At 42.0% G+C, this 25,956-nt stretch overlaps 1 protein-coding gene across 2 annotated transcripts in view; it reads right to left on the minus strand.

Annotated features, from left to right (window-relative positions):
* EVA1A (eva-1 homolog A, regulator of programmed cell death) overlaps nucleotides 1-25,956 on the minus strand; it is a 205,166-nt gene that overhangs the window by 114,929 nt on the left and 64,281 nt on the right. Inside the window, exons 3-4 of one of the 2 annotated variants that reach the window (XM_041420846.1) lie at nucleotides 22,282-22,405; nucleotides 4,401-4,553 (exon numbers count right to left, since the gene is read on the minus strand). The exons of the other annotated variant lie outside the window; for it this stretch is intronic. Of the exons in view, the coding sequence (XP_041276780.1) occupies nucleotides 4,401-4,553; nucleotides 22,282-22,405 (277 nt within the window). The remainder of the gene's footprint in view (nucleotides 1-4,400; nucleotides 4,554-22,281; nucleotides 22,406-25,956) is intronic. 2 annotated transcript variants of the gene reach the window in all.

Consider the following 25,956-nt stretch of genomic DNA (forward strand, 5'->3'; position numbering starts at 1 on the left):
TGTGCTCTTCCATTATCAGATCCCACAAGTCACAGAGTGCCACTGACCATCTGAGATTCCTCAGGGCTTTGTGAACACATTCATTTTTCTCCTTTACAGGGGCACAGGAGACAACTTGTATGTTAAGTGAGAAGGACATTTCAGTCTCAGCAGAGTCTCAGTTTAATCCACACCCCAGGACCCAGAGCAAGGCTGAGGAGCCAGGGTTCCCACGATCTTGCAGAGACTCCAAAACCAAGCCCAGATTCCTTCTACCCAGGATGAGCGCTTAAATTGCTTTGGGCTTTTTGTATACGTGATGGAGAAAGACAGGGTCCTTGAGAAGGAGCCCTGAATCCTGTGTTAGAAGTCAGCTGAACACATTCATTTCACTCTCTGTGGTTCAGGGGGGGAGATACTGTAAAAATGAATAATGTGAACGAGTCAGGTGCCCTGAATATGAACAAAGATATTGCTGCACTAAGCAACAAAAAGGGTAATCATTTTACATCCAAGACCTTCCTCCTCAGACTCCTAATTAGATCACCACCTTGCACTCAGACACATGTAGAAAAGGGCCATTTTTTAAAATTACTTCTCTCAGAATAAACAAGACACTTGGAGATGCAGGCAGAGGCAGCTGTAAACAGCAGGAAAAGGGGGCAAAGGGCTCACTTGGCTGAGGGATATTAATGGTTCATTGCTTGTAAATAGCCCTTTCCCCAGAGACCTCCCTGTGCTCTGTGTATGCTCACTGCACATGCTGGCAGCAAAGTGGAGGCTTTATTAAGAGAGTTACAAATAAGGTCAAATTCTTTTAGGAGCTTTTCAGAGTTCCCAGGGCATTCAAGGAGGGCTCCAGCTGTTTGCAGGGGTTTCCCATTACGGTCAGAGACACAAGTTTCAGCATGCTTCCAGTTAAAAGAGGATCTTGACAGATTTTCACTTTAACATGACAGCAATAAGATAGAGTTGTCCACCATAACTTTCTCTTCACACACGCTAAGTACATTCATATAGACATTATAAGAGAAAGCATGTGGCTGGCATGGCATGGCATGGCCATGGGGGGGATCTTTCATCACCCAAAAGTAGCATAGCAATAGCTGCAACACCAGGATACCTCAGAAACCAGCTAAGCACCTAATGTAGAATCCAGGAAATTTACTGTTAGTGGACTTTATCTCCTCAACACTTCTACAGGAGTACAAGGTCCTGTTTTTCAAGGCAGAAACAGCACAAATTGAATTGGTTTACCTTACATATACAATGCTTTATTAGGCTATCTCTCCTGCCCATCTTAGATCTCAGTTCTTTAAAATCCTCAACTGTAGAAGCTGTATATTTCTAAATTCAATCCAAATGTGCGTTTTGTCCACATAAAGAAAAACTGAACAAAATTTTCTGAACTGTTTTTCATTAGGAGAGGAAGAACAGATAATCTTCACTGCTTTTGGGGCAAGAATGACTTCTTCACTCTTCAAGTAGCTCAGGCTGCGTGGATAAAAATAATCACTGCAAACTTGTGCAGGGCCTACTTCCCAGCAAAATGTCCTTTGCCAAGGCTCAGATTTGACACAAATCATCATACCCATGAAATTCAAACAGAATAAATCTCCCACATACAGAACATAGCTGAGTTCTGCCTTACAGGAACTGAATGTTGCTGCAAAGTCTGACTATAAGGTCATGTTTGTAAGATCAGCTTGTTGTGAATGTCTGTGATCAAAGGCTGCCACGGAGCAGCCCTCCCCACACTGCAGGGCTGTGGAAACGTGCAGGGAAATGTTCTCCAGCTAGCAGAAGCTTTGATTTATAAATTGTGATGTTTCCACCTGCTCCTGAAGGAACAGAGCTGCCTGCTGGGCTAGGCAGGCCCATGAGAAGGGCAGTTTCTGAAGCAGGCTGGGGGACCCTGAGTGCTGTTCCCACAATCACTCGTGGCAGCTGGGAGCACAACCAGCTTGTCACTGAAGACAGGAATGGGAGGTTTGCAGGGTGCCATGGGGAAGCACAGTGTGAATGTGCTTTTTACTGATTTGGGTTGGAGGAGGATCCTACACCAGTTTCTCCTGTGGAGCCAAGAAAAGTGCAAGCTACAGCCAGAGCTCACCTTCCCATTCCTGCAACACTGGAGCTCTGCTCCACTGGGCCAGCTCACACAGGCAGACAAAGGGAAGGCTGTGATAATCAGAGACTGCCTCATTCCAAGGGGATCCGTGAGCTGTAGCTGAAGAAACCTGAACAACCACTCCCAAACATGACTGGGATTTAGGGGCTGGAGCACGGTGAATTGGAATGACCATCTGCTCAACCCCAGTTTTCTTTAAGTTAAGCTCACCCCTGCCCCACAATTCGCTCAGGATTTCAGCATGCAAGGAAACATCAACAGCCAGAGTCTGTCTTTCGTCCCACACACACAGTGCCCAAATGGCTGGGAAAGCCTGGGGAAGTCACTGCTCCATGGTGAGTTCCTCACATCTCCTCCCCAGTCCTGCAGGGCATGCAGACATTCCAGACACCCTTCCCACCCTCCCTTTGCTCTTATGTATAGGACATACCTACTCCCACAGCACCCCAGGAGCACCAGACTGACTTAAGATACTTGAGATCCCAGCAATTCCAAACATGTGGATATTTGCTCCTGTCCAACCACTCTGTCATTTTTAGCATCTGTTCACAGCTTAAAACCTTGAGCTGTTTTTTTAGTGTAAAGTTTCCTCAGCATTCCCACCCCTGACTTGGCATTACACTGAGCCTGCTCATGTAAGTAATTTCATTTAGGAGCTGACATTTGAGGAAGGCCCCGCCTCATCCCAGGAGCAGACTGTGTGCTGCACTCTAGGATCTGACACCTCATTTCCTTGGGCAAGCATCCCAATTGGTAGAGCTCACAAGGCCAGTTTGAGAACAGCAGGGCATACAGGTGGCACATGCAGCCCTGCTGTCAGACCCCACTGCTTTTCCTCCCTGTTTGTGCTTGCTGTCCCGTTTTCTGGTCCCACATACCTTGCTCTCAGCCAGTACCAGGTTCATGATTTTGCAGCTGGGAAAGGAAGAATAAAACTTTACCCTTTGTGGCTTCACATAGAGTTTTGCTTCATGCTGACATTGAAGAGTGGGTCCCTGTGCTGGTGCCTTGTCACTGGCAAGTGCCTGTTCCTTCCCTCTCAACAAGGACAACAGAGTGGGGTGCTCAGGGCTGCTCCAGACACCCACCCTGTTTCACTGACTTGGCAAGTTCTCACCCAGGAGCCCAACCACCACAGCAACCAGTGCACAGACTCAGCCCATCCCAAATACCACACCAAAGAGGTCCAGGCTAACCTGCCACACACATCTGTTTTGGCTTCTGATACCTGGCAACTGGGACTACAGGAGCACATCCAGAAACACTGGTCACTTCAGGAGACCCTGGACAACTCAGCTGTGCTACAAGTGCTCAGATTTGCACAGCTACACAAGCAAGACACTTGCCACACTGTACAAATAACCTGACTGGCCTCATTCCACCCGTGGGTTTCCAATGACACCCACCATCTGAGTATCATATTGCCAAGCACTCACTTGACATGTTTCCATTTAAATAGCATTTAACTCCTTAAGGGCACTGGACCAGCAGCTGTGAAGCCAAAGATGCTCACATACAGATGAACAGATCCCAGCATGAGAAATAGCAGCAGATCAAGGTTCCCTGTGCAGTCTCCTCTTAGCCTTTCCCTCTCTGGAGTTAATTCCTTTGGGAAACCCATTAATTCCCTCTCAGCTCTGCAGAGAAGAATTATGACAAATGCTGAGCACAGGATTTTGTACTGTGACTGTTGCTTTCTCTGCCACAGCCTAAAATTCAAAGTCATTTCACATCAGCTCAAGAACAGACAGTTCCAGTGAATGTTTTTCAATTATTTATCTTTAACTCATGACTGTAAGAGACCCTGATAGTTTGAGAATAAAGAAGATACTTGAAGGTACTGTAAGCCAACCGTAACATGATCAAATTTAACAACTTGCTTTTTGAATTTGCTTTAACTTCAGTAAAAGTCTAAATGCAATGTCAAGGCTTCAGTGGCTGCAGATGGTACATGACATGCCCAGATAATATACTCCTCCATATTACAGGCCAGCTCAGTGGATGAACCACCACGAAGACAGAAAATTGAACAAGAAATTCAAGCACCTTCAATCATACAATCAGATGAATCTGTGAAAAGCCTGTGGCCTGGGAACTCAGCTAGGCCATATAGCTGCACCTCAGTTTGGTGCTCATGATGAAGCTCACTGCTGGGTACCACACATCAGGAGCACCACCATGGCAGGTTGCATCTCCCAGTCCTGCTTTTCTGACCAGGGTCTGTGTCAGCTCTGCTGTGATGACAGTAAATGAAATCACCCTGCCCACATCAAGCCATTCCCCTGCTTACCAATCATGGGCATCCCTAGGTTTTGGTATGGGCACTCCAGGCTGCCTCCTTGTGTCCTCCCAAAGATAGCAGAGTAAATGGCTATCACCATGCTCTTCTTACAGCTCAGCCTCAGCTTGTCATCTTCGCAGGCTACTTTACTCTTGTATTCATCTGGAAGCAAACAAACACTTAATTACTCAGCTGATCCAGGGTGGGCCCTGGGATGCACCTCAGCTTCCAGCACAACCCCAGCCTTAGCACTGCATTTGCTACAGGAGCACTGATCTCTCCCATCACACATTTCCTCTGTGGCATTATCAACATATTTAAAAATGTATTTTAACCCAGTACATGTCAGTTCTGTTAAATAGCCTATATTTTCGTTTTGCAGACAGATAAGTGAAGAGGCATGGCTTTTGAATGTTTTCTACACAGTAATATGGCAAAGGAAGGTAAAAGCCCACCTTTAGGAACCTATCTCATCCATGAAGCAGCCCTTTATGTGCCTGGCATTTATTCTATATCACAGCAAATCAAATGCAAACTTAATCGTGCTCCATGGCTTTTTATTTCACAGCAGTTCTTCCATGGCAGATCAAATAGAAATGATACTAAATTTAATAATTATAGAAGCTGCTCCTGCCTGTTGCAAACACAGATATGCAGAAGCTTGTCTCCAAATCCTTCTTGAAATGGGCACTCTTGCTCCTGTAAAGCTGGTACACACAGAACAATCACTCAGTTTACATCTCTCAAGGAGACTGGATGGTCATTTCATTAGAAATCACATGTCATTCCCTTGTCCTTACCATTATTATTTGGACTATGGGAACCTCTAGAGGTCCCAACCTAGAACAGGCCCTTCACATGTGTGCCTGCCAACATACCACAGAAAACAAAAACTGTTTTGAAAAGCTGAGTTTTTACAGCAAGGCTTTACATGTATCAAAGAAAGAGGCTAAGACAATGCAAGTGGCATAAAGAGACTAAAATAACTGAAGTGGCTTGACTATGGACACCCCAGGCAACTCAGGACACAGATAGGAATATAACCTCAACTTCCCCAGCCTCTGTAGAGTGACGTTCCACTTCCTCATGTTATTTACCATTTGAAATGTAACCACAAAAGCATCCAGATTGCTAAATGGGATGGGTTTGTGCCCATGGTAAAATCCCAGGCCAGATCAGTCATTTTCTCTTGAATGCCTCTACTTGTACCAGGTCAAAGTGGTGCCATGGAGCACATGAGCATCATCCAGTGCCTGGGGCTGCCCCTGGCCCTGTGTCACTTACTAGCACAGACATGATTTTTGTCCTTCCCTTACATGGTTCTCTGTGTCTAATATCACACAAACACACACACACATATATATCTATATATATCTATGTATATGTAAATATATATATATATATATGAGAATTTATGCAAAGTCCATATGCATAAAACCACTCAGCAACTGAGAACACTAGCTAATAATTGGTTTATAAGTTAATACTTAAATCTTTAGACCATGGCATTCAGCACTTAACATTACATTTTTTACTGTATTGTAACTCTAGGTTCAGGAATAATTTTTCCTTATTAGAGATCAAGGGTGATCCTTCCAAGCTGAATCATAGAAGAATTTAAGTTGGAGGACTTTTCAGGAGGTCATCTGGTCTAATCCATGTTCAAAGAAGGGCTAAGGTCTACCTTAGATTAGATTTTTTCAGAAGAAACTGTATGGAGAAAACATGTACTATACCAAAACAGGGGCTGATTTAAAAGAAACATCTGAGAACAAAATGACTTTTCATGCTCAACTTGAAAATTCCTCCTTGAAGCCAAAAGATAGCCTCCTCAAAATAGCCAATTACCTGGTGATGAGAGCATCAACTGGAATGTGAAAACCCTGTTCTGAACTTTCAGTCCAGCTGAGAAACTTAACCTCGGACCCTATTCCAGTACAAAATTTTCCTTCACACTTTGCAGCCTTTTTACAAAAGCTTCTAAACATTTCTAGTGTTTATCCTGCTGCAGAGAAACTTTCAAACCTCTAAAATATGTAGTGAATGTGAAAACACTTTCTGATCCACCTCTCTAGATGAAGACACAATTAAGGTCTCACTCTTTCATGAGAGAGTCTGTACAAAGAGCAAACATCCCTCAGCAGTAGCCACAGGGATAAACCCACAACCACCGACTATATCAAGCAGTGGCTGGAATCAGAAAGAGAAGTTTGCACCTTCAGAGTAAGAGAGAGAAATCTCATACACCTGTGAAAAACTAATGGTGAACTTAATAGTGTCAGGTTAATTGTTGGATTTGATGACTTTAGAGGGCTTTTCTGATCCAAATAGTTCTATTATTCTATGTCCATTTTATCTATGTAGGTATTTTATCCAAAATCACCATGAAAGCATCTGAAAGATACACTCAACACACCAAGAGGTTTCATCTTCACCTATAATTGTCTCCCACAGGAGACAATTTTGTTTCTTCTGTGAGGGAAATTAAATCAAAGCTTTAACCTTCCTATACAGTAGAAAACGTAAAAGGGTATAATAAAACTTTATCCACTTAACAGAATTTATTTTTTCCTTAGTGAAAAAACTCGGATTCAAGCTAAAAGCACAAAGACACAAACTCTCCAATAAGACAAGTTATACAAAATTTATGTTAAACCACTGTCACAGGAAAGAATACTTGTGTCTGGTTGAAGTGGTTGAAAAATGAAACAGGTGATTAAGTTTAGAAAAATAAAAATTTTGAAGTCTCTAATGAGAGGGTCCACTGTGAATGTCTCATTTCTTACAGGCACTAACTCAATTTCCCCTTTCAGTTTGGTTATTATTAGCTACATCTCCCAATTAACAAGTATAACTGCTTAACCACACAGCCTATGGTCTCATTTAAGGTCATTAGAATATTTATTAAATTCTGCTGACCATTCAAAGTCAGGGCTTGTCATTTGGAAATTTGCCTGGGATTTAAAAACAGAGAATATTTCATTCAGCACAGTAAACTCTGGGATGGACAGATATCCACACCTTTGCTGAACATCTGTCCAGCAGTCATGAGAAAATCAACAACTTGCTCCAGTTCCTAAAGGGGCTACAAGAGAGCTGGAGAGGGACTTTTCAAAAGGACATGTAGTGAAAAGACAAGGGAGAATGGCCTTAAGCTGGAGGAAAGCAGGTTTACATTGTATGTTAGGAAAAAATTATTTCCTATGAGGGTAGTAAGGGACTGGAACTGAGAAGCTGTGGCTGCCCCATCCCTGGAAGTGCTCAAGGCCAGGCTGGATAGGGCTGTAGCAATCTGGGATAGTGGAAGGTGTCTCTGATGACAGCAAGTGAGTTGGAATAAGATGGTCTTTAAAGTCCTTTCCAACCCAAACTGTTCTGTGATTCCAGGATCCTATGAACAACAAAACACTGCCTGTCACACTCACCATTCTTATCCTCATAGCCACCCTTGGAAGTCGTGTTTGGGGCTTTTGGGGAAAGCTGCCTGATGGAAAGTTCAAGAAATCAGGCTGGGGAGGTGAACCGAGTCCACATTCCTTTGGAACAAGGGGAGCATGTGGGTGATGTGTTCCTGGCACACTGCAATGTGGAATAAGAGTGTTGTGCCACCTGAAACAGGTGTCACCTCACAGTCACTGAATTTCTGCTCCAGGAAACACCTCCTGGAGCTGCCAGTTCCCAAGGCTGTGGCTGAGACCACACTGACTAGGATTGCATCACCTGGGCAGGCACAGAGAGAAGACACTCCTTTGTTAAAAGAAAGGAAAAAAAGAAAGCATGAAATGCACAGTAGCACTTCAGTCTCCCAAAAGGTTCCCTTAAGCTTGACCACTGGAAAACAGGGAGCCTCTGTATTTCTGGGCAACCTGATAGAAATCTGCATAAACAAACAGATAGGAAGTAATGTAGTGGAGAACACAAGTCCCTGAAAGTATTTTGTACTTCACAGCATTCTCACCTCCATTTTAGCCAGGATGAACCCAAGTCAGACACTCAAGGCTCCCAGGCACTGGATGACAGTAAGGACTTTGATTGATATTTAAAAAATACAGAGCTAAGCATCATCCATATATTTATTGGTACTTCACCCCATGATAGCCTTACATAAATATTGAAAAGAAGCGAGGCAGCGTAAGTGACATAAGAGAGCTGGGACTGGGAACAAAAATGCATTTTTCTCTCTCACTCTCCCAAGCAGAACTGACCTCCTACAGATCACTCACAATCTGGTCCTAAGCCTGCTCTAACTGTTACAGTCTGGATATAATTCAGGCCAAATGCAAACATTTGTATTAGTGGGTTTCATGTTTCACCCTGAAAAATTAAACACGCTTAAATGGCCTCGGAAAGGTGGCAGTGATATTCAGCAAATGGCTTACTCCACTGTAATCCCCCATGCAGTCATTTGTAGGGCAACAGAGATTTACCATGATTAAGATATTTGCTAAGGATAATATCCCTTTTATTACTGCCTGGTTTCAGAGACACTGGCTTAAATATAACTCGGTAGAGAGAGCCCAAGGAGGGAACAGCTGCAGGCTTTTCTAGACACATTTTCAAAGGTCATTATATGACACAATTGTAACTTAGCTTGGACAATTACAGGAAAACAATTATAAATGTTTCTAATTGAAAAATGGTCTCTCTCAAAGAGTAAAGCCAATAAGAAGACCTTTAGTAATTATTGGATGTGTACAATAAAGTTAACCTGCACGACCATTAGCAATTACATTTATACAGTATCTTAAGAATGCTTTCACTTATGGCTCACAAGAGTTTTCTGATTTATCTTGATTTGGAAGCTCAAAACTAAATGTCAGTTGCCACAATCTCTGTGAGACCTTAGACATAAAAGCACCTAAAGATATTTTGTTTCTAACAAAATGATGAAATGTATCAATGCCAGAGGTTCACCTTGCCTAAAATTATATTTTTGAACAGAACTTGTGGAAAAATTATGAAATTTGCTATTGAAAGTATTCATACTTCACTTAATCAGTGCATAATAGCTGACCCTATTTCTCAGATCAAAGAGCTGGAAATACATGTAAAGAGAAATCTGTTTTCTTCACAAAATCCTAAAGGATTAAAATCTTAGAATTGAGGATCTGAGAAAAGAAAGGGAATTTGTAGGAAACAGAGATGCTTTTCCACAATTCCTTATGAAGTCAGGATCGTTTCCCATAGAAGACTTTCTTGTATAGGTTATAACTGTTAAATTAACATGTCTGCACCCAAGATGTCATTTCAGAACCAAACTGGACACCATCTTAGCCACTAATTTCTCTTTAACCCAAGTTTTGCCTTGCTCACATTCATCCCAGCTTTGTTATATGTTCCTCTTCATGCCACCCAAAACAAAGAACATTTTTTGCCTTGAAACTCATAACTCTTCATTATATCCACCCATTTCATCATCACCTAATTCCCTTCGGCTGACAAATGACTATATTTAGCTACTGGATGGTGTTTTATGCTGGTCTGTGAAAAAGGGCATAGGGAGAAGCCACAAGTAATGATGGGCACACCTCCAGTGCTTCGTGTCATTCTTCCCTCCTCCAGCTCCTACTGCACCTGTCAGGCATGGATTGATTGTAAATGGAACAGCTGAGATGCACAAGTGGAATACACAACCTTTTAGCACCAGTTGAAATTCAACAAACTTTTATTATGGACACTGGAAATCATCTCCAAATAACAAAGATGGTAATAATGCATGTGGTGAGATTTTGGTGATTTCAGCACATATCTGGGCAGAACACTTACAATGCAAAAGTCACCACATAGCAATTTTTTGTGTTAGCCTAAAGAGAGAAGTCAAAATAAGAGTTAACCATGGAAATTTGAACTTTTTACTGTGGATGTAGTCACTCCAGACCATAATTCACTGAGTCACTGAGGACAGAAAGCACCTCTGGAGAACATCTGGGCCAACCCCCATGTTCAGACCAGAGTCAACTGGAGCAGCAGGTGGCTGAGGGCCATATCCATTCAAGCTTTTAACATCTGCAAGGATTGAGACTTCACAACTTCCTTGGGCAAGTTGTTCCAGCAATCCTGTCATGTGAGAGAGGAGTATGGTGAGAACCTGCTTCCATCTCTTCTGTGGGAACTGGAAAAATGAGTTTCCAAGACAGTAAACCTATTAAAAAAATAGGACAGACACCTCTAAGCAGCATCCTTGAATAAGAGTGCAGAGCACAGGACTGCCCATGAACAACTCATCCTGGAGATATCCATCCAGTACCCTTCCTAGTAATCTGACCCCTGTTTTTATATTTTCTTTTTCTCCACAATCAGCTAATTTCCAGGAACTTTTGTAAGATATAGAGAATACTTTTAGGGTTAAGTAGAACAAAGTCCATCCCAAAATTAAAATAAGGGAGCGCATCTCAAAGCAGTGAGAGCAAAAGTGCCTTGAACAGCACTCACTGCTACTACACCCTACAGAGAAGAAGACAATTGTATTAAAGAGTATTTTCCAGTAGATGCACCACTTTAAAGCTTCTCCTAGTGCTTCTGTTCCTGTGTTATATATTTACTTATTTTTCATTTGAAGAAAGCATTTATTATTCCAGTATTTTATCCTCTTTTGCGCTTTGAAAGATATAAGCAGGTTCTGGCCTTCAAGATCCTGAATGTAAATCATAGATTCATAGATTCCTGAAATGGTTTGGCATGGAAGAGACCTTAAAGATCATCCCATTCCAACCCCCTGTCATGTGCAGGGACATCTTCCACTATCCCAAGTTGCTCCAAGCTCCATCCAACCTGGCCTTGAACACTTCCAGGAATGGGGCAGCCACAGCTTCTGTGGACAACCTGTGCCAGTGTCTCGACACACTCAGTGTGAAAGATTTCCCCCTAATATCCAGTCTGAGTCCACCCTCCTTTAAAGGGTAGATTTAGATTAGGTATGTGGTTTAAAGCCATTCCCCCTCATCTTTTCAGGGGACAGTCAACAAAGATCAGAAGTTTCTTCCAATGACAAAAATCCTACTATTAGACCATTTCACGTTGCTATGGCTCCTTTCTTTTCTGTTTTCTTCTAATTTTACTTATGACATGCACTTCATATCCTGATTTCCAGAGCTTCCTCCTATTCCATGTGACCTTGCTACTAATAAGAGCTTTCTGTTCTTATCAGGATTTCAATAAATCCATATCAATCCAGTCAGCATTCCCTTAGGCAGGGTTGGGTGGAGAAAACCTTTCCAGGACAAAAAAGTCTCCAGAGCCCTTGAGTACAGCTTTCGCTATCACTCTCCCACAAGCATTTTTCTGTGGGCTACCTGCTGAGTCCTTCATTTCAAAGGAATCTAAAAAGGATTTTATCTTTAATTTGGAGCATTAAAAAAGTCAGTGTCACAAATTCATATATTTGCATGCAAATATCTTTTAACATTATTTCAGTTCAATTTTCCCTTGAGAATTTTTTTGTGAAGATAGTCTAATTTAATTTTTAAGAACTGAAGTTTGCCACCCTCAGCAGCCTGGCATGCACCACTTACTTCTACAGGAGATAATCTGAAACTCTGAAAGATACAATTCAGATGACAGTCCAGAATTATATTAAATAGGCAGCCTGCCAACTCCAAAAGTACCCTGAAAACTCAAGAGTGCCAAGTTTTGGAGGTCTGAAACCCTTTCGACTAGTTAGAAGATTGGTCTTTGCAAACGTCCTTGTCAGATTCCTTTAAAATTACACTCCTGATGCACCTGTCCAATTTGCAGTGTTTAAAAGGCACCTCTCCCCCCTGTCACTTTCATTAGTCTGAAGTAGTTGTCCTTTTATATTCTCCTGTGAAAAGGCTGGCAGTGCTGCAAATTAGCTGCTACATTTCATTTCCAAAGTAGAGTTCAGATGCACCTAGTTGCACTTCCTGTTGGACAAAGAGAGGTATATGGTTATCTAAGGAGAAAAAAAAAAAAAAAAAAAAGGAAAAAACCAAAACATGTGCACTAGACTATGAGATAAGTGTTTAAAATAACACCTGGGAGCACAGGACAAATTTAATTCTCTTCCTATTTCTTCCATTACTGAAATTGGGCCGATTTTCTGAAGTAGCTATGGCTTACTGGTGCTCTGCTGCCTCACCATTTTTTAGTCCTGATTCCGAAGACCTGCTGGCTAGGGTTTGGTGAGATTTGACAGAAACATTGAGATGACAAATGTAGTGAAGTCCCTGCACATTTTTTAAGAACTGGTAGCCAATTTCAGATGAGAGCCAAACCAGTGTCAAAGCTGGTTGTAAGCATTGCACTGTCCCACCAGTCAACCAGCATGGATTTATGACCTGTAAACCAGCCAACTAATAAACTGTAAACTTGGCCAGCTATCATGGACTTAAATCAGGACTAGCAACACTACAGGAGACAATACGGGAAGCACATGGGAAGCACAGCCAAGATTTTGTACTCCAATGAAAAGATGAGAGAGATGCACTAAGGAAAAGTAGCTTAAAGATATAAAAGGAAAAAGACTTCATTAGCACCACTGCTCACAGCAGTTTTGTTTTGCTTTTCCAGTGATTGTAGAAATCTGGAGTAATGCTGCTAAAGTTATTAGTAAAATATTAGTCTTATATCATTAAAACAGTCTTCTCCAGACATTAAAATAATGGTGATAATAATTCTGACACAGGAACATTAAAAGAATACCTGATTGATATTTTTACATATAACTCACTGGGTTGCCTAGAGCATACAATATGGCAAAATGCAGTCTACTACATTAAAAGCCAGTTCACTACTATCCTAAACAATTAACAACACAGTATTCCCTCAATGGCTTTGCCTAAGAAAAAAATGTAGCTGAGAAGTATACAATAATCAAATTTCCAAAATTCCTCATGGATGCTTTAGAGGTCCCAGTTCACAGATACATGAATAGGTAACAATCTCCAGTGCCTTTGAAGTAGTCAGAAAAATCAGTGTGCAAGTTAGAAGAGATTGATACACCATTAGTATGATAAAACACTGAAAATATCAGGAGATACCTGTTTTAAAAATGTGTAGTTAATTTGCAAACCAAGTGTAGAACAGATATTGAAAAAATAATGAGGAAATGCACAGTAATAGAAAGAGTTTATTACCATGACAGTACCCCTGAGAAGATTTACTCTTCTCTGCCTTTTTTCTTTTGCCTTTTTTTTTTTCCCCTAAAAGACATTTATTTAAGGAGAACAATTGGTCTCTATTTTCAGTCTTGAATAAGTCCATATATAGGACCTCCTGAAGAAGTGCTGTATAAATTTAGTTCTCTATGAGTCCTACAGTCACAGTTTAATCTGTGGAGTCAATACAACAGATCCAAACTTCCACAAAAGTTAACTTTTGCAGCATCACAGTTTGCTTTTAAGAATATGGTTTCTGGGGCACACTTCTCATCTCAGTTCTTCACCAGGGCACCAGAAAATCTTGAAATCTGTTGTTCAGAGCTTGCAAACCTCTACCACAGTAGAACTGTGCTGGGATTTAGACTTATAGGCTCTGTTTTTCACAACTTGGTTTCCCTCTGTTCTGGTTAATTACTCCAAGGACACTCCTGGATCTTCTGAGAAGACTCCCTGATCACTTTTCCCCTGCCAGCAGCCAAAGCCATTTCTGACACCTGCAGGACCAGCCACCACACAGTCTCTGCCCTCAGCACAGAACGGCACCACAGGTGCCACTGTGCCCAAGGATGGGCTGGATCTCCTACGGAACATGGGGAGCTCCTCCTGGCACTGCTGTGAACTCACCTATCCCAGCACTGAAAGTCTAATCCTTCCTTTTCCTTCACTTAAAATTCATGGCTTAAAAAAGGGTATTGTGATCCCTGGTTTGTTGGGGGGGTTTTCCTGACCCACAGAAAACTTAAATTACAATGGACAAAGAAGATCTGTAAAAGTGACAGCTCTGGCATTTATACAATTCAGGCAGATTTCAGAATTTGTCTTTTTTAGTGGTTCACATCTGGATACCAGAGACCTGATCCAGCAAAGGGAATCCTTACATTTACATAGTGGGAAACAACACAATTTTCACTGCCTCCTTATTATGTCAATCAGGGCTGACTGATTATGTTTGAAAGAAAAATGGGACTTTTTTTTTTTAACTCTCCAATGTCCAGCAGCAGTTTAATTCTCTGCAGGAGCAGGAAATTATGATTATAATAAAAATACTGTAATATAATTGTTGTGATACGGCACGAAATGATGACGCAGACACTGCTGCTCTCGAGGGGAACAAAAAGGAAGAAGAAGAAGAACTTTATTTTCTGACTCCAACATTTATAGTTTTCCAAAGGTGACAGTGGATTGGAGGGTGACAGTGCCACCTCTCCAATGCCACTGGACAGACCAAGGGCCCATCAATTCTCTCCACCTCCATGAAAGAATGCAAAACATAAGTTATTTACAGAACTGTGTGTGAGAAAGTTTGTTGAAAGAATGCAAACATCAGAAGGCTTAACAAAGTCTTACAAAATCAGGGCGACATATAATAACATTTGTGATAATATAATATTTTCATTTATTATATTAGTTAATATATTGTATTAATATTGCAATCATATTTATAATTAAACTGACAACAATCTCTGTCAGCATTTGCTGACGCTGAAATCACGTATTCCTGTTAATCCTCCTCCTGGCAGTCGAGTGATTAATGTGCTACAGAGATAGGGCTATTTGACAGCTCCTGAAAATCTCTGTGCATCAACAGCTTAAAACAATATTAATCATTAGCATTACAATTTCTCTGGCCACAATTGTGGGCTGATAGATCTGTCCTCTGTTATTTACAACATTCCTTTATTTACACCTTTTCATCACCACAGCGGTTGCTGCCTGAGGTTTTATTGCCCTTATAAATTTCCACTCCCTGCATCACCTTAACAGTTTTGAAATAATACAGACAGGCAAGAAAGAGCTGGTGAATGCAGGAGGCAAAAGGCTCGTTCTGTTGCCTCAGTGGCTGGGCCAGGGGGATGTGCCCATTAAACATCCCCGACTCACTCACGCTGCTTAGGGGAGCCTGGCCCACCAAAAAGCAATGCAGCAAACAATACAGTGAACTTCTCCTGCCACCAATAAACCTGTCTGATGAAGGAGATTAATGCTTTTCTGGAAGGGTTGACGACCACTGAATTACCAATCTATCCCAGCACTAAAATCAATCACCAGCATTTAAGCGACCAGGAATACATTTAGGTCCTTCTTTGCTCTCATCTTAAACTTCCACAAAACCTCTGTACTTTCTACAGCCCTCTGCTCTTGCTCACAGTTTTACAAATCCTATCTAGGGAATGCAGGCCTTGAGGATGTGTGATGAGATGTGGCTTTTCAGGCTGTGTTCACTGAATTTAACAGAAAAGATGCAATCCCCAGCCAAGCAAAGCCAACGGCAAAGCCCACACAAGATTCAATACTGAAGGAATGGGCTGTAGGAAAACTAAAAGTTGAACAAGAGACACTCACTGCAAGCCTAGGTGGTCCTTTCAAAATGTCCTTTCTACACTTTTCAGCCAATTCAGCTGAAATCTGATGAGCAGACCTGACCATTTCACCAAAAGACATGAAATCACAACATGGAGCAGGACTCTTCACTGTTCTTTGATAGCTGAAATAGCTCTGGCAACACTAATGGCATTCTGCTGTTTGCCCTGGCAAAAAAAAATTGCACATGTTCACCATAAGTTAGACACTCCTGGGACACAGCACAGCAGTGCTATCACTGTATGATAGCATAAATTTGAAGATGACACTGTTATCAGATGGTTATCTAAATGGGATTAATTCCTAATTGCTTTTTAAATTAATTTGCTTTCTAGTAAAAGTTGCCTAGGGCTGTTAAGAAAAATAAAGTTTTCTGAGTAACGTTTTGGTAAGGACTTCAGGATGGTCACTCCCATGTTTGAAAAACAGTCATTGACTTTTTACAATAATTAAATGGGCTTCTTATATTTTTATCGTACATTTTATCAGATCTATGGTGAAGAGAATTAAAGCCTATTCTTGTTATTATAATATTTTATGAAAAATCTTTTGCTAGGATTTTCCCCTCCTGAAGAGCTGAGGGTCCCAGGAAAGAAATGTAAACAATAACTATCTGCTGCTGTGGAATGCAACAGGTGCATCTGTGATTGGTGCATGTTAGTTGTTTCTAATTAAGAGCCAATCACAGATGCAGCTGCATCAGACTCTGAGAGTCACAAGATTTTGTTATACATTCTATTCTATTCTTGTTCTTTATAGCTTTCTGATAATTTCTTCTCTCTCTGTTCGTTTAGTATAGTTTTTATGTAGTATTTTAATATAATATATATCATAAGATAATAAATCAACTTTCTGAGAAAATAGAGTCAAACCTCGTGTCTCCACACGTGGGGAGTTACCAACATATTCTCCTCAAAACATGTGCCCAGTCGATTCTGAGCCCAAAGGTTTTCCAATAAATTAAAGCTACAGGTTCAAAACCAGGACAAAGTGACCTCCCTCACCCCCTTTCCCCCTAACACCTCACAAACTTTTGGTACTTCACCCTTTGCCAGCAAACATTTCCTTCCCAGATACATTTCTCAGAGCCTTGATGTTCCTTTCCCAAATAAGTTTTGTATTGTTACAGAGGGATTTGAGCCAAAATTGGAGCCTAGGTCACAATCCAGGCTTTCTGAAACTTCAAAGGCTTCAGGCTTACATTTGTGAATAGAAGGTAGAGCAGCAAAGTTTGGATTTACACTTTGTCACATCACTGGGATGATCAGTACAGAGGAGCTTCATATTCACCATCCTTCAATTACCACATCCAGCTGCTTCACTCAGCATTTTAAAGTGCAATAAAATGTATAATATTTTTTCAAAAACATTGGATGTAGATTATCCCTCCCAGAGTCCTTGAAATCATAAGCTAAAGTAGTAACTGCCCAAGAGAAAAGTGGGAAAATATCACTGTAGCATTTTATGGGAAGATGCAGCTGGGCTCTTCAGAGCTGAGAAGGAATCAGTCCATCCAGGACAGTGTGGCAATGGCAAAGGAGGACACAGAAGAAAGGCACTGAGTGGGGGGTCTCATGGAGTAAGTCAAATAAATAAGGTAGGAGCCATCTCCTTTCTTGACAGCACTGCCTGAAATGGCCACTCACACAACACATCTCATCCTAAGTATTCCCTCTGCAGAGCAGGGCAAACATTTATGTCCCCATTTTGTTCAGGAGCATTGACACTTTTGAAACAGAAAAGCCAAAAAAATAACGAAACAACCAAAAAGCCACAACGGGCAAAGAGCTGCTGTGTGGGGGCAGATGGATCCCTGCTGGTGCAATAGCCCAGAGCAGCAACCAAACCCAATAAAATCAGCTGCAGTGGTATTGCTGGGATGCAGAGAGGTGAAGTTATTTCTTCAGCATGACTTGGGCAGCCCCACAGATCCTGTTCCCAGCCAGGATTAGATCACACAGTCCCTCCAGAAAGTCTGGCACATGGAGCAAATATTTCCTAGCTTACAACAACATACGACCTTACGGTTCTCTGTCTCTGAAGTGAGGGGGATGAAAAAACACTGAATTATTTGAATAATATTGGTGAATCCAGATTTCAGTTAGAGGGAATTCATGTTAGTCCAATTAAATAGTATGTCAATTCCCTCTAATTATCTGTTCCTGCAGCCCACCCGGTAATTACTCTTAATGGTTCTAAATCAAATCAGCATGTTACCTGGGAAATAATTGGATTTATGTGAAATTTTTAAATGATCCTGAAAGGTACCCTGGAGATTTAAGTCCCCTGTGTGTTCAGGGTTTGATCCTAGGCTTCCATGTGCTTTGGATGTGGATCTCAGGATACATTGGCCCAGATACGGAATGTGCCCATTCCCTGGTACTGAGGCCCACTAGTGTGGGACCACCATTCTCATCAACTTTTTTAGCTTCTAAAACAAGATGCCCATACCCAGACTTCCCAGTGGAAACCATCTTTGGCCAATGCTAAATTCCAAACTACATTCCACTAGGAGAGAAAAATTCCAGCTTTCAATGCTGCAGCAGCACATCCCCACCCTGAGCTGCAGGGAGCCTGCAGGGGCTCTGCTGAGGCTGTGGACAGCAGGAGGATTTGCAGAGGCACCTCCAAGGGAAGAAGCACAAGCTGTACTCTGCTGAGACCTCTGTCCACCAATGTGCCTCTGACCATCCCACCAAAGGGTGGTGCACCTTAGAAACTAAGGTACACATATAGAATATACGTGTACCTTAGTACAGTATAGAAAAATAAAACAAAACATAAAATCATTGAGGTTGGAAGAGACCAAGATCATCAAGTCCAAACTTTGATTGAACACCACAACATCAGCTGAAAATAAAAGTCTAAGTTTCTCTACACTTTGATGGACCTTGGCCCTCAAGACACTTGGTAGTTTTAAGTAAATCTCCCTTTCCCCAAACTGAGACAGAACAGAGTATTTTCATGATCATTTCTGATCTCTTTACACATCCTAAACTTTAAAAGTGTGCAAATATAGTGGATTTATTTATTTACAGGCACAGAGAACTCGCAGGACTGCCAAACTCCTGACACTTAAAAGCATTTCCGTGCACATATGAGTCCTGTACATGCAAGATGAGTGTCCATTAGATCCCAGATCCATCTATTGGATAAGAGGAGACCATGAATAGCACAAGGCTTCCCAAAAAATACACAAGCAAATTCATTTCTCACTGCTTCTAGTTAAGCATGCACTCCTCTGAATTATTTATTTTAATTTCTAGAGGAAGTGAGCTGCAACACCTCTGCACAAGTTTTCCCTGCTTCCAACAAGAGTAGTCTCTGAGGGATGAGTAAAGGAGACATCCCCTCATTGCCCTGCCCCCCAGAGCCCCACCATCTGAAAAATCTTTGTCTTTCAGTTTCAGCTTGATTTACTGTCCTCCATCTCCTTGAAATTCTGCCCACGAGAAACCAAAATAGCACCTTGCCTTGTGCATGAACCCCACACAGCATCGAGCATTGGAACCACTCGATTTTAAACTCAGGGGAATGTCAGGGAGACAAAACTGCAGTGACAGTGGCTCGAGGGGACGACTGCACCATCTCTTAATTCCTCAGCAAAGGTACAAGCAAATGCCACTAACTTCAGTTTTGCTTACTTTCAAGGAAGTCTTTCTCTTTGGATAACTATCTCTGTTCAGAGGCCTTCTAAGGCTTCAGCATGATTCTGACAATGGAAGAGCTTGGGTATCCTTTTTTATATTAAAGATGTCCCGTCCAAAGTCTGCAGGCCACTTCCCAAAGTGCCTCTAACACCTATATACAAGAAAAGTCACACTCATTTCACCTAGGTAAGTGCTTAACCAAAACACCTACTTCAGTGACATGATTGTAACAGCCTCCCTCAACAAGTAACAAAAGAAATAGATATCACCTTCAATTCAAGACAATTCAGACCTTAAATAGCTTCTTATCAAAGTATTTCTGTTATGTCTGCTGTTAAAAAAGACAAATTCAGAAACAGAACCCAAAAAGTTATATTTGTCTTCTGTTAAAGTTATGATCAAATCCTGTGCAAGGCAGGGAGCTCTTCACAAGAACTCTTTTGATTAAAACTCTGTGTGCTCACAGTTTCTGGAACAGCTCAAAACTGCATAGGACCACAGCCTTGGGGTTCAGCTCTTAAGCATATATTTACTTACACTCATAAACAATACTCAAATAGTTAATAACCCAAAAAGCCCACCAGAATTTCTCATTGTCCTGTATTTTGCATTTTATGAATGCATCGTTCCTCAGTCCCCTCATTAGCCTTCTCCCTATAGAAAGGTGGAAAGGCTTATTGAACTCACAATTAGATACTGTTTGTGAGACTCAAAATTAACATTTTGAATCACCAGGGAAAGGCTGACTATGACCTGGTATCTCTGGGTTAAGGGTTAATTCTCACATATTTCATACATTGTTAGTAATCTAATGGGTTCTGGTTAAAAGTTTGTCCAATCGCTAAGAAACAATGATTTCTGTCAGATTATCCTGTTTCACTATGAAAAATTTGAGCTGTCTGAAAAATGTCTTGGGGAAATGTTTTCAAGCAGCTTTCCCTGCTCTCTTTCAGGAAAATCACCAACTCTACACACTGACAAACTCCTTTACTACTATATCTGTAATTAGCAAAGAATGCCAAGCCATAAACATTAATGCACAGATGGGTCCTGAAGTACCTTCAGAAGTTCAGCACAGGCCTTGATAGTCAGATTTTTTCAAGTGAGCTTTGATACAAACCCTGCAGGTTCAGGAGGACTTGTCAGAACACCCCTGTCAAAGAGATGCATTTCTCACCCAATAAGGGATGTTACAATCACCCACGAAAATCCCACAACAAAAGCAGGTGCTTCATTACTTACTTCTGATTTTAATTCCACACAGATCTGGCCAATCCCCTCACTTCGTTAGCACAGGTCTCTGCCTGCTGGGGCAAAAAGTCTTCTTCTGTGCTGCTGCTGGCAGTCTGAATGTTTCTGCTTTTGTTTTAAACCTTTCCTGAAGTCAGATCTGTTTTTCTCTCCTGTGAAAACTTTCCAATTTTTTTGTTTCTTCCTCAAAAATACTGCTGATGTGATGCTGGGGCCATGTTAGAAATGTAATCTAAAAATCTTGAGGCTGGTCTGAAATGCCATGTCCAGATTAATAGCCATAACCAGTTAATTCATAGAATCATTAAGGTTGTAAAACATCTCTAAGATCACCAAGTCCCATTAACCCAGCACTGCCAAGTCCACTGCTAAACCATGTCCCTAAGCACCACATCTACACACTTTTGAATTCTTCCAACCACAGTGATTCCACTACTTCCCTTGGAAGAGTGGAACAAGGCAGCTTGTTCCAATGCTTGACCATTCTTTCAGTAAAGAGATTTTTCCAGTTTTTAGATGCTACCTAAACCTCCCCTGGTGCATTCTGAGGCCGTTTTCTCTTGTCCTATAATTTGTTACTTGGAAGAAGAGGTTGACCCCCACCTTGGTACAACCTCCTTTCAGGTGGTTGTAGAGTGATAAGGTCCTCCCTGAGCCTCCTTTTTCCAGGCTAAACACCCCCAGCTCCCTCAGATGCTCCTCATCAGACTTGTGCTCAAATAGAAGCAGGTCCTGTTCTCCAGCTGACAGCATTGGGCACGGTTTGTCCGCATCAAACGTGATCCATCTCCAAAATAATGTATCTGCTTCCAAAGCCCTGATGGAGAATGGTGTCTACGCTGTGCTAACTCCCCTGCTGGGGCCAGGAATTGGCCAAGAGGGTGTTGGTTGTCCTGAGCCAAAGCCAAAGGGCTCACTCCCCCGCAGCACGCATGACTGCACCCCCAGTGTCCAGTCCCATTTAATTGAAACACAGCTAATGAGATCATGCAAAACACAAGGTAGCATTTCCCAGCCTGATCTGGGAGCAATTAAAAGCTGGCTTCTGGCACGGTGTGGGCAGGTGAGGTTCCTGTCACACCAGCACCACCACCAGGGCCTGCCTGAGGCACCCAGCTCTGAGGGCCAGGCAAGGAGCTCCTGCTGCCCCTGGAGGGGCTGGCAGAGAGGGGACAAGTCCCTCTACCCACCAGGACAGGAGGGTGGCTGCAGGTGGGATCAGGAGGAGCCCACCTACCACTAACAGCATGAGCTTAACACTGGCAAAGGCTGGCAGTGGCACTTGCAGAAACTCGGGCTGCTGGCAAGCAGGAAGGAGACAGAGCAGGAGCAACCCAGCAAGGCAGCAGGTGAGGGGGAAAGGGGAAATGCTCCACACTGGGAGTTATCTTACACTGGAAATAGAGGTGAAAGGGAACAAGAAGTCCTAGAAGGCTTCTCTTGTGAGCATTAAGTACGAAAATGCTTTGTTCTCAACAGAGCAAACAGATTTGATAGAGAAATACTTACTTGGCCTGCACTTGTACCACACGAGGAGGTACTTGCCGGTCCCGGGGCAGGGATCCGTCCCAAACAGCCGGCTGTTGACGAGGAACTGGCAGCTCCGCCTGTCCTGGCACTCATCCAGCATCTTCTGCAGCCGGGGATAAGCACAAGAAACAGAGAAACAAAAGCACTTCAGTGTCCCCTCTAAAGGGAACATCAAACAGAGACAAACTGCAGAAAGGGAAGGCCATCCTTGCCTCCACAACCAGCCCTGGCAAGAGGCAGGTGATGGTGCCCAACACAGCAGGTACCACAGGAGCCATGGACCCAGTGCTCCTTGCACTGTTTTAAAAGTAGGTTTTCATCCCCTTGCATGGGTGCAAAAGGAGGGATTTGCACTGGGATCGTCATAGAGATTTTGAAATTCTTGCATGTCATTTAATCATAAAACAGTACAATCCCAGGAAAAGCAGCTTTGAGGACATGGATCCACCTTGACAGTTAAAATTAAAGACTTGAACTCTGCCACCACCAATCTGCTTTAGATTTCTCTGGAGATAGACAATTTCAAGACAGCTCTTGTCTCCATAATATAAAAGCTGGTATAAATATATAGGTATGAATTGCTGGTATTCCAATAATTAGTGGTTGTGGTGGGAACACTGTTATACAGCCAAGTTAGTCAGTTTTTAATAGGGTTCATTCCTCTTCCCCCATGAATATTACATTCCTTTAGCTAAACTCAGGAAGGGGGCTAAACTGTAAGTCAGGGGGCTCTCCCACTACTGGCATTTTGGGTCCTACCCTCTTTTCTGCTTTTCCTCTAGCACTTGCTCCCCACTCCCCCATTCATAACACTCACAAAAACTCCATCTCAGAATCCACAGGGGCAAGACATTCTGTCTCCTGCTAGAAAATAGCTTCATTAAGGAAGATTAATGATTTCTTTTAACCCTGTGATCCTCTAAAGCAGTGGTGGTGGGGGGGGGGGGGGAATATTATTGAGTGGGGCAGTAATTAAGTTTTAAATTCAGCTGGATGGCTAGGGTGGTATTTATGTACTCCTGTAGAGCCCCTAAAGCACGAAAATTACCATAATGTTTGCCTGACACACATGAACCTGTCAGAGCATTTTGAGACCACAGAGCAAGGTAATCCAGCAGCCTCGTTAAGTCCCTGTGATACAGAGCTGTGAATTCCAGCCCCAAAACAATTAATTTTCACTTGCAAGGAGGCACTGGAAAATCCTTCCTCAGAAATTCCCCTAGGCTCCCCTGGTCTCTTTTGTCTTCTCTCTGTTCACTTTTCTTACACCCACCTCGATATTTGGGCTTTCCCACAATCTTCTCCCTGTGCCATTAACATAAAGGCTGTTCCTGCTCGACCATGTGCCACCCAAACCAATTTTCTCTCTGCTTCAGTGAGTACTTCCTATTTTTGAGTTCTCCCTGAATGTAATATATAGAATCTTTAACATTGTAACTCTGAATGTCACGCTTTGAACATCTGTTCCAGTTTCAAGTGCAATTTGAAGCTGCCTCATTTGCAGTTGCTCATAACTTCCTACAGCTTTCACCTTTTGGGCTGACACATGCAAGAATTCATGCCTGCCTCAAGTATGACCTTTATTTTAAAGTTCAAACCAAAACAATCCAGGCCTTTTCTAGCAGGCAGAGAACATATGCTGTTGTTTTCCACTTACAAAGGTAATAAAATGCAGGCATTTCATTTAAAAATACAGGATTTAGGATGGAAAGGCTGAGAGGTGAACACTGAAGGAGGTGCCTGGGAGCATTAGCCCCAGCTTGACCATCACATTAAAATGCATAGAAACAGCATATTCTTTCCTCTAGGCTCATAAGGGTTGGCTGCTCACTCAGCATGTGAAATTTAATTTAATGCAATATCCAGTGAGTTGCAAAGGAATTTAAGCTAGGATCCAGCACAGATAATTCTTTTCATCTCAAAAAGCAAAGAGCAACTGAAACAATTCTGGAGGGCTACACATATGGAGAGAAATTCTGTCCAAATCATTGTGCACCTGAAAGGATTTTCTGGTACTGGACAGCCATGCTTATATACAAATAGAACAGAGAATACTGGGCAAGGGAAAAGAAGCAGGACCCTAAATGTTTCCTTTCCCTCTAGGGGAGCTTTCTCCCCTCAAAGGCAGCAGACTTGGGTTTTGAACTACAAAGCTGTTCACAGCAGACAGGTTGGGCATTTCAAGAGCCTTCAGCATTGTGTCGTGGTGCTGTTAAAACCAGTTGGAAAACCTCCCTGAGTTTCAGCACAGACTGAGTCAGGCCAACAAGAAAACAAGTTTGAAAACCTCAGCTCAGATACCTCAGCAGCACTTGTTCATCTGTCCTCAGGCTCAGCATCAGGAACAAAGACAACAATTCACTGACCTCAGAGAACCATGGACATGGGCAGTCTTCAGGTAGTGCCACTTTGTCTTGGCTCTGTTCTAACTTTTGGCAGCTCTTGCTTATTCCTTGTACTCCACATAAGTGAAACCTCCTGAGTTTACTTCCTGTGGTATGCAAAGGGTGGAAGGGGGCAGCAAAAAACAAAGCCTTAGGGAGAAATTTGTAACTAAATTAAGGAGAAAAGTCATCCCTGCCGTTATGAGAGCTCAGAAAACAGTGAAGTGTTCTTGGGTCTCAATATGCCATTTACTAATTTGTTATAGTTTTTAGCTACACTTCCAATTTAATTTGACAATAGCCATGACTCTGAAAAGTTTCATGGGGTGAAAGAAATCAGTATTTCCTTTTCACTCACATAACTCTATTTTACCTCCCACAAAGGACAACATTTTTCCTGAAAATCTAAAAAAATCATTAAGATTTCTGATCTCCTGTACACTGTTTGAGTAATGTATTTTGCATAATGAAACATACCCATATATATATGTTCAATCCTCAGTGAAATACATAGGGAAAAAATGCAAGGAAAATTAGCTATAGTTGATGGTGCATTTTCTTGATTAAAAATATAAAAATGTTGTTACACCAGTCTTAATGTTAACTTAAAAACTTGCACATTTAATTTTTACCTATCCTTGCAAGCACAGAAATTTTCTTTCCACTGCTTTCATCAGTATGTGCTATGTACCAGCATCTTCTTAAACACTGTGCCGAACATGTGTGACCAGATGATCCCCCAAAGGTACAGTTCCCTGCAGGTCCAGAGGTTCTGTTTACCAGAAGCCAAGACCTTGGCTTTCCAGTCTTACTCTCAAAAATCATACATCTAGGCAGTATCAGAGCTCTGGCAGATGTCAGATTTTTTTTCTGAAGTATTTGCAGATGATCAGGTAGACTGATACCATCAAAGTTGGGAGTTCACTTGGTAGTGAGGGAATGCCAAGCTCACATGGTTTTTTCTCAATGGATGGAAAAATGCAGGCAATTCTTTCTGTGTTTTCCTTCTTGTTCTGGCTGTCACTAGCAACTGAAAAGGTGGGAAAACACAACCACAAAAAAGAGGCCCACAAACAATCTGGACTTGCACAGGAACAGCAACAGGCCCACAGAACTGTCCCTAACTGGGAAGTACAATCAGCTCCTTATGTCTCCAAGTCTGGTGGATCCCTGACTAAAGCCAAATAAAGTCATCTCAGTTTAGATTATATTATAACAATCACTCCAAATGAGGAAGGTGGAGGAGGAATTCAGGAATTCCTGTCTGGCA

Source organism: Onychostruthus taczanowskii, unplaced genomic scaffold (genome assembly GCF_017590055.1).
Source record: "Onychostruthus taczanowskii isolate IOZ18803 unplaced genomic scaffold, ASM1759005v1 scaffold11, whole genome shotgun sequence".
Taxonomy (NCBI): Eukaryota; Metazoa; Chordata; class Aves; order Passeriformes; family Passeridae; genus Onychostruthus; species Onychostruthus taczanowskii.